Source organism: Bufo bufo, chromosome 4 (genome assembly GCF_905171765.1).
Source record: "Bufo bufo chromosome 4, aBufBuf1.1, whole genome shotgun sequence".
NCBI classification, from domain to species: domain Eukaryota; kingdom Metazoa; phylum Chordata; class Amphibia; order Anura; family Bufonidae; genus Bufo; species Bufo bufo.
In genome coordinates, this window is record NC_053392.1 from 302,928,206 (window position 1) to 302,944,330 (window position 16,125).

General features: G+C 45.0%; 1 protein-coding gene across 3 annotated transcripts in view; it reads left to right on the forward strand.

The window, feature by feature from the left end:
- ORC3 (origin recognition complex subunit 3) overlaps window positions 1-16,125 on the forward strand; it is a 105,185-nt gene that overhangs the window by 81,267 nt on the left and 7,793 nt on the right. For all 3 annotated transcript variants that reach the window (XM_040428746.1, XM_040428747.1, XM_040428748.1), the window contains exons 13-16: window positions 6,111-6,227; window positions 11,274-11,353; window positions 14,540-14,673; window positions 15,435-15,520. In XM_040428746.1, the coding sequence (XP_040284680.1) occupies window positions 6,111-6,227; window positions 11,274-11,353; window positions 14,540-14,673; window positions 15,435-15,520 (417 nt within the window). The remainder of the gene's footprint in view (window positions 1-6,110; window positions 6,228-11,273; window positions 11,354-14,539; window positions 14,674-15,434; window positions 15,521-16,125) is intronic.

The window sequence follows — 16,125 nt, forward strand, 5'->3', positions numbered from 1 at the left end:
ATAATTCGCCACCAGTGCGATCCAGCGCAGAACCTCTGGAAGTTCCCATTCCATTTTCCAGGGTGGTCTGGTTGAAGATCCACCTGTACGATCTAATGGAGAACCTTTGGAAGTTCCCACTCCATCCTCCGGGGTCGTTTGGTTGATACGCTCCACCTACGCAATCCGGTGGATTCCCACTCCACCCTCTGGGTCGTTGGTTGATATATCCCCACCGGCGTGGCCTACAACTGCCATAGGCAGTGTCTGAGAGGTAGACCCGCGCGCAAGCGGGTCAGAGCAGAGCATTCTCCTCGGTCACCTGCGCACCCCCAAGGGTCCCACTCAGACGCACCCTTCCATCCCTGGAGAGGTTCGGTCCGAGGGGGGGGAACTGTGATTCGGGCTCTAACTCGAATCCGTTGCGATCTTGCAGAACGGCGTCCACAGTAGCCAGCAGTTCTTGTCGTCTGCATTACCCCCTTCCTTAGGCAGAGTATTTGCACTACTACTGGATGCAGTACTCCCTTGGATATTACCTCCCTCCATTGGGGTCTAACCGCACTAGAACTTTTCAGTTCCGGCAGTAGGCGTTCCCCCTTTTAGTAGGTGGCGGAACTGCATTCCCACTGGGGACAGTACTTATTGTATGCATTAGCCTCTTCCATAGATGGAGCTATGGCATTATCCCTGATTCAGTGTTTACTGTATATCTTACCCCCTTACGTAGGTGGGATATTGATACGGGACACTCCTTATGCCTTGACTTTTCTGTGAGAGGTGTACTCTCTCTACTTGGATTCAGTTCCTGCTAGATGTATTTCTGCATTGCCACCCTTCATGGTGGAGTACTTGCACTACCACTGAGTGCAGTGCTTGCCGCAAGCATTACCCCCTTTCATTAGTGGGATACATTGCAACATTGCCCCTTCCACAAGTGATTCACTACCGTGGGGAATGAGTACACATCTTGGATGTTACACTTCAACTACGCCACGGCTATAGATGCCTTAGCTTCTTCTACAAGTGGAGCGTAGCGAGTATCGATGCACGCTGGTGCCCTGTACTCTTCTTCTAATGGTATTTCGGTGCCGCCAGTGGATACTGTGGCTGTTTCCACATTGTCCTTTTCCTTCGGTGCCGGTTTGGGGCATGAATACGACAACCTCTCTCCTCATGGGGTTGCCTCAATCTCCCCAATTTCCATGGTCCTCCACTGTTCCAATATGTGTCTTCAACAATATGTAGTGCGTACACCATGGCACTTAATATTGTGATTACGTCCCAGCGAGTCTAGTGTCACACTGACTCTATATTCTCTATCCACCATTCCTGATGTGGGAAGTGGTTGTGCTGGCACTCTGCTTTAGCTTTGTAGCGTGTTCACCTCCGCTGGTGCGGATTTTACGCTTGTACTAGCGTTCGCAGTCGCTGCAGTGTGGCATTCCCTCAGGTAGGGGTTCTACCCTGACGCTGGCTTGGCGGTTGTTCCTGTTCGACGCCCTTCCCAGGTGGAGTGTTTAAGGTTAGTTCTCCTTTCCTGAGACAGTATGGTACCATGGCTTCTACCGGATTCCTCTAGTCTGCCCCTCAGTTTGTGCTGGCGGGCACACTGCGGCTCCTACGGTACGGGGGTCCTGGAGTAGCCATTACATACTCTGGCTCCTCCTGCACTGCTCCTTCGTCAGGTGACGGATTCTTCTAATGCCGAATTCGGTGGCGTATGCTGCATGGCCTCCTCCTTGGGCGGAGTATGGCGCCGCCACTATCATCCGGTGGCTACTTCTGTGTAGTGCCAGTCTCAGATGGGGAATGGGCTTCGCTCTGCCCCCTTTTTCCTTCCGTTTTTTTCCTGCTCTAGCTCAGGGTTCACTGTCACTCTGCAAACCTTGGTAGCTCCTAAGTTACTACTTCCCCTCATCTACGCTGATGCAGGGTATTGGTTCTGTGGTTTTTTCTTCCAGTCTCATTCCGGACCGACTGTTGGGCTGTGACGTTTTCCATATTCTCCTTCTACAGGTGAATCCTACCCATTGGTCCTGGGTGTACTACCCGTATCTGCAGCTACCTCTCAAGTCTTGACTAATGACTGCCATGTCAGTCCGATGGTAGTCATGCCTTTTCACTGCACATTCCGTGGCTAGACTACGAGACTCACCACGCCAGACTGAGCGGGGGTGCTGCCACGACTGTTGATGGAGTTTCGTTCCTGGAACGGAACACCCCTTCTATTCTTCCTCCTCGAGGCAGGAGTTTTTTTCTCTCATCTTGGTCGGGTCTAAATTTCCGTCGAGCAGCGTTACTACACCGTCAATACACGGGCGCTGACGGAACTCCATCGCCGGTGATTCTCATATCGTCTCTACTTCTGCCTATCCAATGTATTGATTCCTTGGCTTGTGGTTGGACATGCCTCATTCAGGCAGCGCTTCCCTTTAGCAGGGGTGGATCCTGCGGTCCTGGGTTTTTGGTTTAGCCCTTGGTTTCTTGATGGGTCAGGTTCGGCGCTTTCTATCCTTTTCCAGTGTCCTCTGACTCACCCGGGGCCCATAATAACCTTCCTTCAGGGAATGGCACATGCGGTTCCTCCATACCGTCCTACTTTACCGCCTTGGGATCTGAACTTAGTCCTTTCAGCGCTCCAGAGTTCTCCCCTTGTACCCTTGCGGGAGATGTCACTCCAACTCCGGTCCTGGAATGTAGATTTTTCTTGGGGCTATCACATCCATCAGACGGTGTCCGGGTTGGGGTGCTCTCTTGCAGAGAACCTTCCTGGTTCTTCACAGGGATAAGCGGTTCTCCGGACATTTCTTTCCCCGACTGTGGTCTCTGATTTCCATTTCAATGATGAAATTGTCCTTCCATCACGGTGTCCTTCCCCTTCACACCCTAGGGAAAGGGAGTTACGCCATTTGGACGTTGTCAGGGCTCTGACGATTTATTTGCCAGCCTCCAGTTCCTTCCGGCGTACGGACCCCTCTTTTTTGTCATCCCAGAGGGTCCTCGCAAGTCATTGGCGGCCTCCAGGGTGGCAATTGCACATCTGCAATTGCTGAAGCATACTGCACCCGGGGCAGGGTTCCGCCCTTCGGTGTCACGGCTCACTCCACCAGAGCGGTGGGCGCTCTTGGGCTCGGAGGATTCAAGGTTCGGCCGCGTAGTTGTGCAAGGTGGCTACTGTTCTCCTTACGCACATTCACAAAATTTTGCCAGGTGCATACTTATGCATCGCGGGCGCTGCCTTGGGCCGCATGATCTTGCAGGCAGCAGTTCTTAGTTGCCTGCAGAGGCGTTTACTCCATGGGTCTGTGGTTTTCCCTCCCTGTGGACTGCTCTCGGACGTCCCACGGTCTCTGTGTCCCCCAATGAATATGGGCGAGAAAACTAGATTTTTGTAAAACTTACCAGTAAAATCTCTTTCTCGCTCTTCATTGGGGGACACAGCACCCACCCAGTATTGTTGTTCGGCCACAGTTGTGGCTGTTGCTGGTTAGAACCTAGTTGGGTTCTTGGCATGGTTGGTGTTCCACATTATTTCGTTGGTTTACTTGCTTCTCCTACTGCTTCTCACAAACTGAAGCTCTCTCTCCAGGCTGGAGGGGGTATAGCTGCCGGGGGAGGAGATAACAGCTTTTACTAGTGTCAACGCCTCCTAGAGGACATAGCTATACCCGCGGTCTCTGTGTCCCCACGGTCTCTGTGTCCCCCAATGAAGAGCGAGAAAGAGATTTTACTGGTAAGTTTTACAAAAATCTCGTTTTTTTTACACAATAAAAGCACACAGAGCTATGGGGACTGGGTATTGCGGATGTGCTAGCGGCCATCTAGCAGCCCATGTCCTCAGCTCTATACACAAAATCCCTGACAGGTTCCCTTTAATATGATTTTTTTTTTATTCATCTTTAACACTTTGCTGACAAATCAGAAACTAATTGCAATTGAATCCTGGTGTGTCACGTTCTCGGGGCATATCACAAAGTATGTACCGGTATTTATCTTTCTGTCAAACTTGATTGATGCTGCATTTTCTATCTTTCAGGCATAGCCAGTTTTCCTCCTTTCACTATTGCATTTCTGGATTCCCATGAGTGTACTTCACTCAGCCCCGCTTGTCTTGTTCTTGGAGTAATTGGAAGACTATTGATTTTTCTCTTTTTTTTCTTTTTCTTTTTCGCCCCCTCTGTGTCTAGCTTTACCAGTGAAAAGCTACCTGCAAATTGTATTTACAGTGTGACAAATGAACACATCAAGAGAAGCTAACACCCGTTTATTTCTTATCAGAGCATATGGCCACCATAAAAGCATGACGTGCCTCTAATGTGCTATTGTAACATTCGCTTTCAGACATGGAAAACCATGAATTAATGTGATCATTGTGGCCTCTGCCGTACTTTGTGTACCTGGGGGTCATAAAGATATTAGAATATTAGCTGCCTGTGTAATAATGAAGGGTAAAAACACTTAAATACCCATTAATTTCCCACTGTTATTGGGCTGGCACTGCCATGGATAATACATGAGTACACTCTATGGGACCACATGGTGCAAGTCGCCAAGCTTCACCCACCTGCACACATTATTTGACTCCATTATTTGCCCTTACGCACACATTATTTGACTCCTGGCTTTCATTTAAAGGGGTTGTCCTAGTTATGGAAAAAAAAATATTGCACTCTTAATCTGATGGTTAGCAATATATACTTAAGCTGAGCAAATTTTTGACAAAAAAAAATCTATTTCCTCATTTCTTTGGTTCTCTTCTGGTCCTTTGTTTACCTACAATAACAACAATATCTGAGGTTTTCCTCATGAATATTTGTACCCCTCCCGCTGCTCTGCAAAGGGAGTGAATACAAGTGCTGCCCTGAGTGACATGTCTGCCTGCTATGATGCTCAGCAGCATGTTGTACCTGTAGGACTAAAAGTCCCAGCTGTACAATGACACTGCAGATACATGGGATCTTCCCCCTACCTGTTTTTGTGCAATGCTCTGCAGGAATCCTACAGTCTGTCAGCTCTGGACAGATCCTGTGTCTCTTTACTGCCTGCAGCTGCTCAGCAAAGCCTCCAGCCCTGAGTCTGTGCTGAAGAAGGGGTTAAAGTTTCCTGAAGAATCCAGTGGGAGGGGGACGCAGGAGCAGCTCAGCCAGTGCAGGAGGGCATGGCCAGCACGGTGACGTCTCGTGTACAGACACAGACTTGTTATCTCAGGCTTCTATACGAGATATCATCAGAGCAGGGAGAGAAGCTGACATCACAGGTCATGTGACCCTCAGTGAAATCTGAGAAAAGAGCCACTGCAGATGAAGGAAATTCATTGTAAACCCCTTACATCTGATTAGTTAGAAACATACAAAGAACAAAAAAATAACTTGGATAACCCCTTTAATTAAATTTAATTCAGTGTACAACACTTATCCCCTATTCACAGGATAGGGTATCAGTGCCTAAACGACAAGAGTGTGACCCCCCCCCCCCCCCCCCCAACCAATCATAAGAATGCCTGTTGCCCCATTTGAATGGATCAGCAGACACACATGCATGTCCGACACATGCAGCTGTTAGAGAGAGGTGAATACAAGCATTTAGCTATCTTTGGCAGTCCCATAGAGTTCAATGGCGCAGCATCCTAACGGGGGAACCTGAGCTCACGTTCTGTTTATTAGCGGGGTCCCAGCAGTTGGCCCCCTGCCAATTAGACTCTTGGGGGGGAGATTTATCAAACTAGTGTAAAGTAGAACTGGCTTAGTTGCCCATAGCAACCAGATTCCACCTTTCATTTTCCAAAGGAGTTATCAAAATGAAAGGTGGAATCTGATTGGTTGCTATTGGCGACTAGGCCAGTTCTACTTTACAAAAGTTTGATAAATCACCCCTTATCCTCTATCCCGTGTTTTGCATGTCTGACACGATGTTTAGTCCATTCTGGTAGCCCATTATTCAGGACTGATCTATGAGCACATAAGGCTACTGCAACCGAACAAAATTAGATTAGAGAACTGTATCCTTTCTTATCCTATAAACAAGTACATTTCAAAAATATATAAACCAGACCACTAAATTAACATGTTTAACATGCTCTCTTCCACAGTTGTCTCCAAATATATAATAATTTTCTTTTTTCTTTTTAGGAGATGACCCAAAAGTTTTTACAAAATTTGCAAATGTATCATGAAAATTATACCCCAGTTTTGAGGTGCCTTCATCATTTTACGTGCATTCTTCCTAAATATCCCCTAGGAAAGCAGGTAAACATAAAGATCTGTCTCTTTTCTACAGTATAAAAAGCAGAGAATAGAAGATTGTGGTTAAAAGAAATAGGAGGGGGGAGGGGGGGCATCTTACCGAATCCTCATGGTATGCTCCAGTGTCTCGGATTATGCTGCAGTCAAGCGTTGGGTGCATTTATACAGTCCAGAGATTATCCAGCACTAGGAGCAGTTAAAACTCAAAGCTCTTTATCAAAGTCATTAAAGAATTCACATGGGGTCCATATAAAACATTAACTCATTAGGTTAACCGCTTCATTACTGGAGTGTTCTTCCTTACCGGGCCATTTTTTTGTTGTTGTAGGAATGGACCTATCTAACTGCAAATAACTGACTAATTCCTGAGCCAACCTAAATGTATTTGATATTATTTTTCAAGGCGCACCTTAGACTTTTCTTTTCTGTCATTAGATGATGGATATACGGTAATATATTAAAAATATATACCGTACATTTAAGGAAAAACTGTGAAAATTATGAAAAAATATATAATTTGCCTTTCTTAGCAATTTTTATCTAGCTATTACAAAAGGTTTCAAGGCTGAGCACGTCACAAGACTTAAAAAGACTGGAGAGTATTTGGGATTTTGGAGGCCTATTTTTCTATGGCACTGGATCAAAACATCCGGCGACGGGGGGCGGGACAGCCTCCCTAGTGGATAGCCCCTTTATCACTGTGATAGATCCTTGTAGCAGGGTGCTGCAAGGATCTATCACAGCCTGACCGCTCCTGCTGCCTTCAGGAGTTCTCCCTGTGACCGTAGCTGTAAGCGGTAACAGCAATCTGCAGCGCCACAGGCTACCAACAGATCGCAATGTGACCAAGTGCTTTTATACATCAGGTTACAGATAGGAGCCTATGGCCATGATGTATAAAATCGCGCAACAGTAGGCAGAAAGTTAGGCAATACAACCGTAGTAATGTCCAAGAGGGTAAGATGGTGTTCAAACCTGGCCATTTATTGCCAGAAGACATTAAAATGAATGTAAAAATGTATGCTCAGTGTTATAGCAATGTGGAACCTGTGGCATATAGTACATAGGGTGTGGCATGCTCCATTTTTAATAATTGGGTTTTACATAACTGTAAATCTCATTTGTAACCAGCTGATGGCACTGATGATAGGGAACAGGTTGATAGTCCAGCAGTGAATTACTGTATATGTATGGTTTGTTCACACGCTAATCTGCATTTCCGTGTTGGTTAGGCTGCTTTCACACTAGCGTTCGGAGCGGTTTCATCAGACTGATCCGCTCCTATAATGCAGACGTTTGCATCCGTTCAGAACGGATCCGTCTGCATTATAACTTAGAAAAATTTTTAAGTGTGAAAGTAGCCTGAGCGGATCCGTTCAGACTTTACATTGTAAGTCAATGGGGAACGGATCCGCTTGAAGATTGAGCCATATAGTGTCATCTTCAAGCGGATCCGTCCCCATTGACTTCCATTGTAAGTCTGGACGGATCTGCTCGCCTCCGCACGGCCAGGCGGACACCCGAACGCTGCAAGCAGCGTTCAGGTGTCCGCTCACTGAGCGGAGCGGAGGCTGAAGGCTGGCAGACGGATGCATTCTCAGTGGATCCGCCTCCACTCAGAATGCATTAGGGCCAGACGGATGCGTTCGGGGACGCTTGTGAGCCCCTTCAAACGGAGCTCACGAGCGGACACCCGAACGCTAGTGTGAAAGTAGCCTTAGTACTGCATTTTGAAAAACATGAAAAAGGACTAACATGCACTTTTCAGTTTTCTAAATAAAGTGTAAAGTGCAATAAATGAGATCCCATGATGTGTCCGTAGAGAGATCTTCCAGCTACTAGGGCAGACCCCACAGCGGCAATGGTGTCAGCCTGGACGCCTCAAAATCATCAATAAAAGATGACCTAAACAAAAGAAATATAGAAAGCATCTTACGGAAGCCACAACATTCTGCCACATCCATTGTACCACATATTCCACAAGTGCAATGGAATTTGCATTACAATGTTCTCAGGGGAGATAAAAGGCTAGAGGTGTGTTGCTGCAGCTTGTTCCCCTCTCCCCATTGAGAAAACGTGCATGCTCAGACAAGCTTGCATTGTGTGTGTGTGTGTGTGTGTGGGGGGGGGGGGGGGGGGGAAGGACTAGCTGTTGGCTGACAGATGTCTTAAATACACAATACTGTATACACAGTCAAGGCATATTGTTATCACCATTCCCTACTTTTGAATGTGTAGCTCATGAAGGAAGTCGCGTTTTGCGAGCTGGCTTGGTGGGTATATATGGCATATGATAGGCTGTCTGTACACATATCCCTCGTTGCTGTCATGAGTAAAAAAGGGCATTTATCAGAGTTACAAAACGGGATAAGGGTCCATTCACACGGATCCGCAATACACCCGGCCGGCATCCCCTTAGAACTGCCTATTCTTGTCCGCAATTGGGGACAAGAATAGGACGTTCTATTTTTTTTCCGGAGCCGCGGACCAGAGGTTCGAGGCCTTTCTGCAGAAATGCGGATTCGGACAGAACACTGTGTGCTGTCCGCATCCATTCCTGCCCTATAGAGAATGAATGGGTCCGCACCCGTTCCGGATAATTGCGGAACGGGTGCGGACACATTCTACGGACGTGTGAATGGACCCTAACTATTGGCTTTCGGTCCAAGGGTGGCAGTATTTATGAAACTGCGCAGTTTGTAAACTGTTTGCATGCTGCTGAGGTGAAAGTGTATCATGAGTGGACAAATGGCACCAATGTGACCAAACGACATGGAAACTGTGAACTATCACATACCATTGATACAAGAGGTGAACGTCGGCTGCGAAGGTGCGTGAGGGCGGACCGTCATGCTACAGTGGAGAGGCTCAGCACCAAAATGAAGCAGGGGCCTACTAGATGTGTGTCTAATACAACAGTTCAGCGAACCCTACTGCGAATGGGGCTTTGAAGCAGACAGATGGTCACTGCACCTCTGCCAATGAAGTTGCATCGGCAGAAAAGGCTTCAATTTTTGTGGCAGTATTAGAATTGGACCTCCACTGATTGGCAAAGGATTGCCTTGTCTGATTCATCGTGTTTTCTACTTCTACGAACAGAGGGACATTGGCATGTCAGTCGAGAAAGATCAGAGAACAAACACCCTGCAACCATTACTAAAAGAACACAAGCTGATGGTGGCAGCGGTTTCGGTCTGGGGACTGTTTTGTAGCATTCTCTGGGCCACTCATCCATATGGAAGGCACTCTCATCCAGTTGGGGTATTAATCTATCCTTGCAGATCATGTACACCCACACATGCTGATTGTCTTCTCTGGGGCAAATTGTATCTTCCATCAAGACAATGCCACATGGCTAGAAATGTCTTACATTGGTCGGAAGAGCATGACCAAGACTTACAAATGCTACCCTGGCCCCCTAATTCCCTAGACTTGAACCCAATTGAGCATCTGTGAGAACACCTTGATTGTCGTGTTCACTTCACGAATCTTCTCACATGCCCTCTCCAGCAGCTGTGAGATGCACTGCAGTCGGCATGGCTCCGGATTCCTGTGACAACCTACCAGAACCTTACTGAGTCACTTCCAGCCCATATAGCTGTTGTCCGTGCTGCACAAAGGCGGTTACTCTAGATATTGGTGGTCATAATAATGTGACTCGACTGTGTCTATAGTGCAGTACCAAATCTCATTACCTAGTCTCATGTGAATACTTTGATATGTCAGTGCTGTGTAAAAATACATAGAGACTACTGTTAACTGTGGTCTGTTGTGAGTGAAGTAAAAGAAGGTACTAGCTGCCAAATAGACAAACAGTTCTTGGGAGTGTAGACTGGTTAGGCTACGTTCACACTTGAGCTTTCCCTTTCCGCTATTGAGATCAGTCATAGGATCTCAATAGCAGGGGAAAATGCTTCTGTTTTGGCCCCATTCATTGTCAATGGGGACAAAACTGAACTGAAGCAGCGTTCTTCTGTCTGCGATGTGGTGCGGTGTCCTGACACACAATGTAATTTAATGGGGACGGATCCGTTTTCTCTGACACAATAGAAAACGGATCCGTCCTCAATTGACTTTCAGTGGAGTTCATGACGGATCCGTCTTGGCTTTGATAAAGATAATACAACCGGATCCGTTCATAACAGATGCAGATGGTTGTATTATCAGTAACGGAAGCGTTTTTGCTGATCCATGACAGATCCAGCAAAAAACGCTGGTGTGAAAGTAGCCTAAGGTGCACTTTATTAATGGCTATACCGTAATTTTACAGATTATACATACATCAATTTATGGGTCACCTTTGAAGGTACTGTAGTTATATTGTGACATGTATAACCATGCCAGGGTTGTACTGTATAGAACCTGAACTATATCCCATTATATTAGCGGTAACATGATCGCAGTATGTATGTTCATTACCGACTTATGGTACTTCTAACTGACATTGATGTTGACATTTGAAAAAAAAATCTTACTAAAGCGCCCCCTCCAGCTCGGCCACCGCTTGGCTGACTCTCATTCGAGTGGTTTAGTGGTTCCCACACCTATGCAGCAAAAATGTGCTGCTCCCTGCAGCTTCAGCTGTTATCGGCATGTATTTCAGATGATAGTCCCTTACTGGTCACATTATGTGAACATTATCGTGCATCGACATTGAGAAGTTACAGGGGTGAAAAAATGTGGTCCCTCTGCCCCATATATTTGTAGAGAGGGACAGATTTACTAGTTCTGTCTTATATTTAGTAGGTTAAGACAATCTAAAGATTTTGGTGTATGTTGCCCCATTTCTGGTAAGCCATGTACCATGTTTCTAAGGCAGGCCTCCTTGGTAAGCGAGGTGTAAAAAGTGTCTAAAACGTTATAAATGTGGTGCAAGTTATGTAGGCCAGTATTTGGGTGCAAACTGAACCAGACTTTTGGTGCATTACTGCAGTAAATCTCGCTCACTGTTTTTAGACTTCTAAGTGTGCTACGGTAATAAATCTGGATATGGTACCGATTAAAGTAGATGCTTTCATAATAAAATAAACTTTTTATTTGCTTTACCAGATTCGAGAACTTTATTGTGCTTGTTTAGAAAAGAATATATGGTATACAGAAGAATATAAGTCGGCATTAAACCTCCTACGGTAAGTGTATTCCTGTCTAGATACTCTGGCCAAGCAGTCTGTACTTTATATATAGGGCACTATATATATATTTTTTTAAAGAAGTATCCCATGTAAAGTGTGGGTTATTGTTTATACTGACAATGTGGAATTTAGACCCTTATTTATGATGTTATTACTGTATTTTTGGACTATAATATGCACAGGACTATAAGAGGAAAATAAGAAAAAAATTTTTTTGCATAAGACCTCAGAGCAGACCCCCAAATCACACCTTCATTCTTCATCAGACCTCAGATCAGACCCCAAAATCAGAGCCCCAAGCTCCATCAGACTCCCCAGCCTCCCATCAGACTCGGATCGGACCCATCCCCAATCAGACCTCATCAGCCTCAGATCGCACCCCCAGCCCCACTCAGCCTCAGATGGCAACCTCCAGCCCCCATCACACCTCAGATCAGACATTTAAAAAAATAAACTTACCTTGCTTGCTCCGGACGGCGCTGCAGATCCAGGAACTCACCGCTCCATAGTTTTTTCGGGGTCCCGCTCTGTACTGTGACCTGACTGCTCATATCGTCAGGTCATCGTGCGCGCCTACGTGCACTACATTCAGGACACCACAGCGGGACCTAGAAGGAGACCAGGGAAGATGAGTACAGCCTTCTTAGTGGAGTGCTACTGCTCTCTGTCTTGAATGAACGTGCCCAGAGAAAGAGATACCGACTGAGTGACAGGTGAATGCATGAAGAAGCCGACACAGCGGCGGTGCAAGCAAAATGGACTAAGGTTTTTAGAACCCTGTTTTTGATATGTGTTTTACCTTTTTCATCAACTAAAGGACACTAATTTAATATATCCCTGGTGATATGTAACATATATGGATTACATGGACAGTGGAAGTCCAAATAATCAGAATAAGACTAGCCACTAATACCCTGCTATTAAGAGACTAAGACCCTATTCATGTCGTCTATTCCTTATACATAAGACATAAACTGTAAGAACTCCTTGTGACAACCACCCAAATATGCACAGAAAAATTAAGCTTTTCTCAAAAAAAAAAAACAGAATGCAGGTGAGAGTGTATACTGGATTCAGCAAACCTATATATCCGATAAAAGCCATAAATAATAATGAAAGAGCCCAGTATCGTGTTTTATGCTTGGTATCACATCAGCATATCACAGAGAACCAGGCCCAGACTAGACCAAACAGCCATGGAACTGTTCATAAGTCACCCCAACCCCCTCCGTTTCTCAGTCCCTATGGTAAACTTCCCCCATTTTCCTTCCTCATTGCTGTACCTAAGGTGCACCCTCCCTCCTGTACTTTGCGGTGCTGGAAATGATTCTCCTCCCGCCCGCTCTTTGCTGACAGCATCTCTCCCCTGATACCAAGACTCCTGCGCACTCTGGTCTGATGACGTGGTGCAGCATGGACCCGCGTCCAGATGATTCTCAACATGTGAACTGTAAATCCAATGTGTGTCATTTCAAAAATGAATCGCAGAAAAAAACTTTTTGGAAGTGGGGTCTTCTCAAAGGGGAGGTCTTTTGGAAAAGGTTTCACTGTATATTTGTGTGCAGAAAAAAGATGTATACCTACAGCTTTCTATGGGACAAATGTATGAAAAAAGTCTTGATTTTGGTATGTTTGAGAGATTTCTATCTACCTTTTGTCTAATTTTTTTTCTTACAGTTAAATTCAATGGGCAGACAGTTGTATATGATGTTTTTGTAATATAGTTGGCTGTACTTCTGTCAGGATTCAAAACATATGGTGTGAATAGAGTCTTAAGGTTAATTCACACAGCACGTTCATATCGCAGGATTTTGCTGCAGTATAAAAATACCCTAAGGGTGGGTTCACATCTGCGTTCTGGATTCCGTTATGGCTTTTCGTTATAAAATGGTTATAACGGAATCCATAAGACGGAATACTGCCCATAGACTTGTATTATGAAGGAATTTAAAACGGAAGCCTTTCGTTCTTAATAGAAGGTTTCCGTCTTAATAGAAGTCTATGGGGAAGCATAATGGATCTGTCTTGTTTCCGTTATGCAGAACGGAGAAAAAAGTCCTGTCCTGTTTGTTTTCCGTCTTGCATAACGAGACCTATACGGATCCGTTATGATTCCCCATAGACTTCTATTAAGACGGATCAAAACGGAATGCCTCCAAAGGCTTCCGTTTTCACTTCCATCTTATGGAATCCGTTATTTTCCGTTATAACCATTTTATAATGAAAAGCCATAACGGCATCCAGAACGCAGATGTGAACCCACCCTAAGGCTATGTTCACAACAGCAATGCCAGCAGCGTATTCAAGTTTTTTTTTTACACACCATAATACACTTCAAATTGCTTGAAAACAGTAGCCCATTGTTCACAGGGGGAGAGTATTTTTGCACTGCCGCGTAATGCTTCAAGAACGGTTATATCACTTCTTAGCGTTTTAGAAGCGGATTTTTCCAGAGTACACACCACTTGCTATTTGACTTGTGTTATGAAGGCATCTGCGCAGCAGAAAAAAGGAATACACCAAAAAAAAAGCACCTTCAATTCAGAGGCTGATTTCTCTTGAACCTGCTCCATATTTTTTTGATCATGGCCCGGCAGAGAAGTGTTGGTGTGTACTGATATCTGCAGGCAGACATGCTGTTGAGGTCACTACCTTTTTTTTTAGGGAAGCGAACCTTTGACAGTACAAAGAATATTTGCAATTTCCTGTTTCTCTGTGTTGCCAAACACTTGATGTGCGAAATCTAAATACCTGCACTCATTTATCCTGAAATGCCTTTATTGGAAGCCCTTGATGCTGATCTCATTTGTGTACCGAGTACGTAGTTACTTGTGCAATGTGACGGTTTGCATCATACAACTTTGAATAAAATGGTGCAACTTGTAGCAATGTTTACGGCATTAGAAAACATATGCCTATTTAATTTTTATGTTGAGGACTAGAGGCCACCTTCCCCTCTTAGGCACGAAATGCATTAACAGGTGACAACCCAAGTCTAGAGAGAAGCATGGAGATCCGTCAGTGTTGCCTCCAGAATGATGGCGTACATAAGGCCTTCCTAGTGAATAGCTACAAAGGAAACTCCCTACATAATACACTTTTTGTGAAGTGGTTTTCAGTGCCGATATTTAAAGCTTCTGCCTCTTTTATTCTTTGCTGATTGGTGTTTTCTTTTCATTGCAGGATGCTGGCCAAGGATGAACTGGTGGCCACGCTTCATAAGTGTTTGGAGGTTTTGAATCCATATTCTGGAAGACAGCTTGACAGTGCATTGAAAAAATTGAAGGAACTTTTAGCTCAATTCCAGTGTCTTGAAGGTAAAAATATGTTACTATAATTTCCTTCCTGGTTATCTGAATGTTTCCTGCTGGAAGAAGGTAGCTGCACATACTGTAGTGTCCTTGAGAGAGAGAGTAATTTATGTACGTACCATGCCCAACTTTGCCTATGCAATCTGTCTGTATGATTTACTGTAAGTGAAGCACGACTCGCTCATGGGTGGCCTGCACTCCTTTCATCTCATAGTTTGTCTCCCTGTCGTCTCTATAATCAGGTCAAGAGCTAAAGACTAGTGATTAATAGCGTGTTTACTGGGCCCGATTGTCGGACAGATTATCAGGGAAGAATGTTCTAATGATGCAGCCAATTCATCGGGTGAAATAGTTGTTCGTGCAGGCACATAACTTATCATTTCTGGGCATCAGAAACAATGCAACATTCTGGGCATCAGACACGCGATGCAGTAGCGATCCCTCGTTCTCATACCGTGGAGGTGACACCCAGCACCCCCGCCGATCAGCTGTATGAGGTGCCATCTTCCTGTCAGCTGCTGCTGTCTATGGCAAAGACAGGGAGATGGCACTTGTGTGCGCCGTCTCCTCATACAGCTGATTGGCAGGGGTGCCAATCTGAATAGGTCATCAATATTAAAAGCCTGGACAAATGTAGGTAGAGGTGCGGTCAGTAAGCACTGAAAAGTACACCATATGAATCGGATCACTTGTAGATGACCATATAAAAAATATCCAGGGTTTGCAGTAAAACAAGTACGTTTCTAATTTTCATTTATTCTTTTCAGGAGATAATTTGGAAAATGTAGACAATGAGGAGAGTTCCACACAAAAAGGACTGCAGAAAAAGACTGACCTGTACCAGCTTCAGAAAGTATGTAATACATTAGCTGTTCTTCTCCATTGTGGCTGACCATTTTCTGAATATAATGGCCTATGCCCTAACATTACAGCTTATGTTACTCACTCGTCTTCGTAAGTTGTGCGTCCCGGACCAATCTGTAACATCCAATCATGGACGTGGGAAGAGGGGTGTAAAAAATTGTGGCACAGATATTGAGTAGGATGCTGGGGATTCCTTAAGGTACCTTTACACAAGGTGATTATCGTGTAAATTATCGTTAAATTGAGTGAAACCGCAAGATTATTGAGCAGTGTAAAAGGAATAGAACGATTGAGAGACAACCGATAATTGGTAGATTTCTCGTTGGTTCGATCGTCTGTGTGGGCACAAAAATCATCGCTGGACATTAACAATTTCATACGTGTAAACGGGAATCGTTCACTGCACGCACGATTACAGACCATTACACTGTGGATGTGTGTAGGCACGCCACTCAAGTAATCGCTTTGTGTAAGTGTAACTGTCTGCTTTACCAACAATGGAATATGCCATTGAAATTACGATTTTATGAACAATAATTGACGGGTCATTGTTGAAAGGTTCAATACACCAAGACTCGACTCATTCATCATACC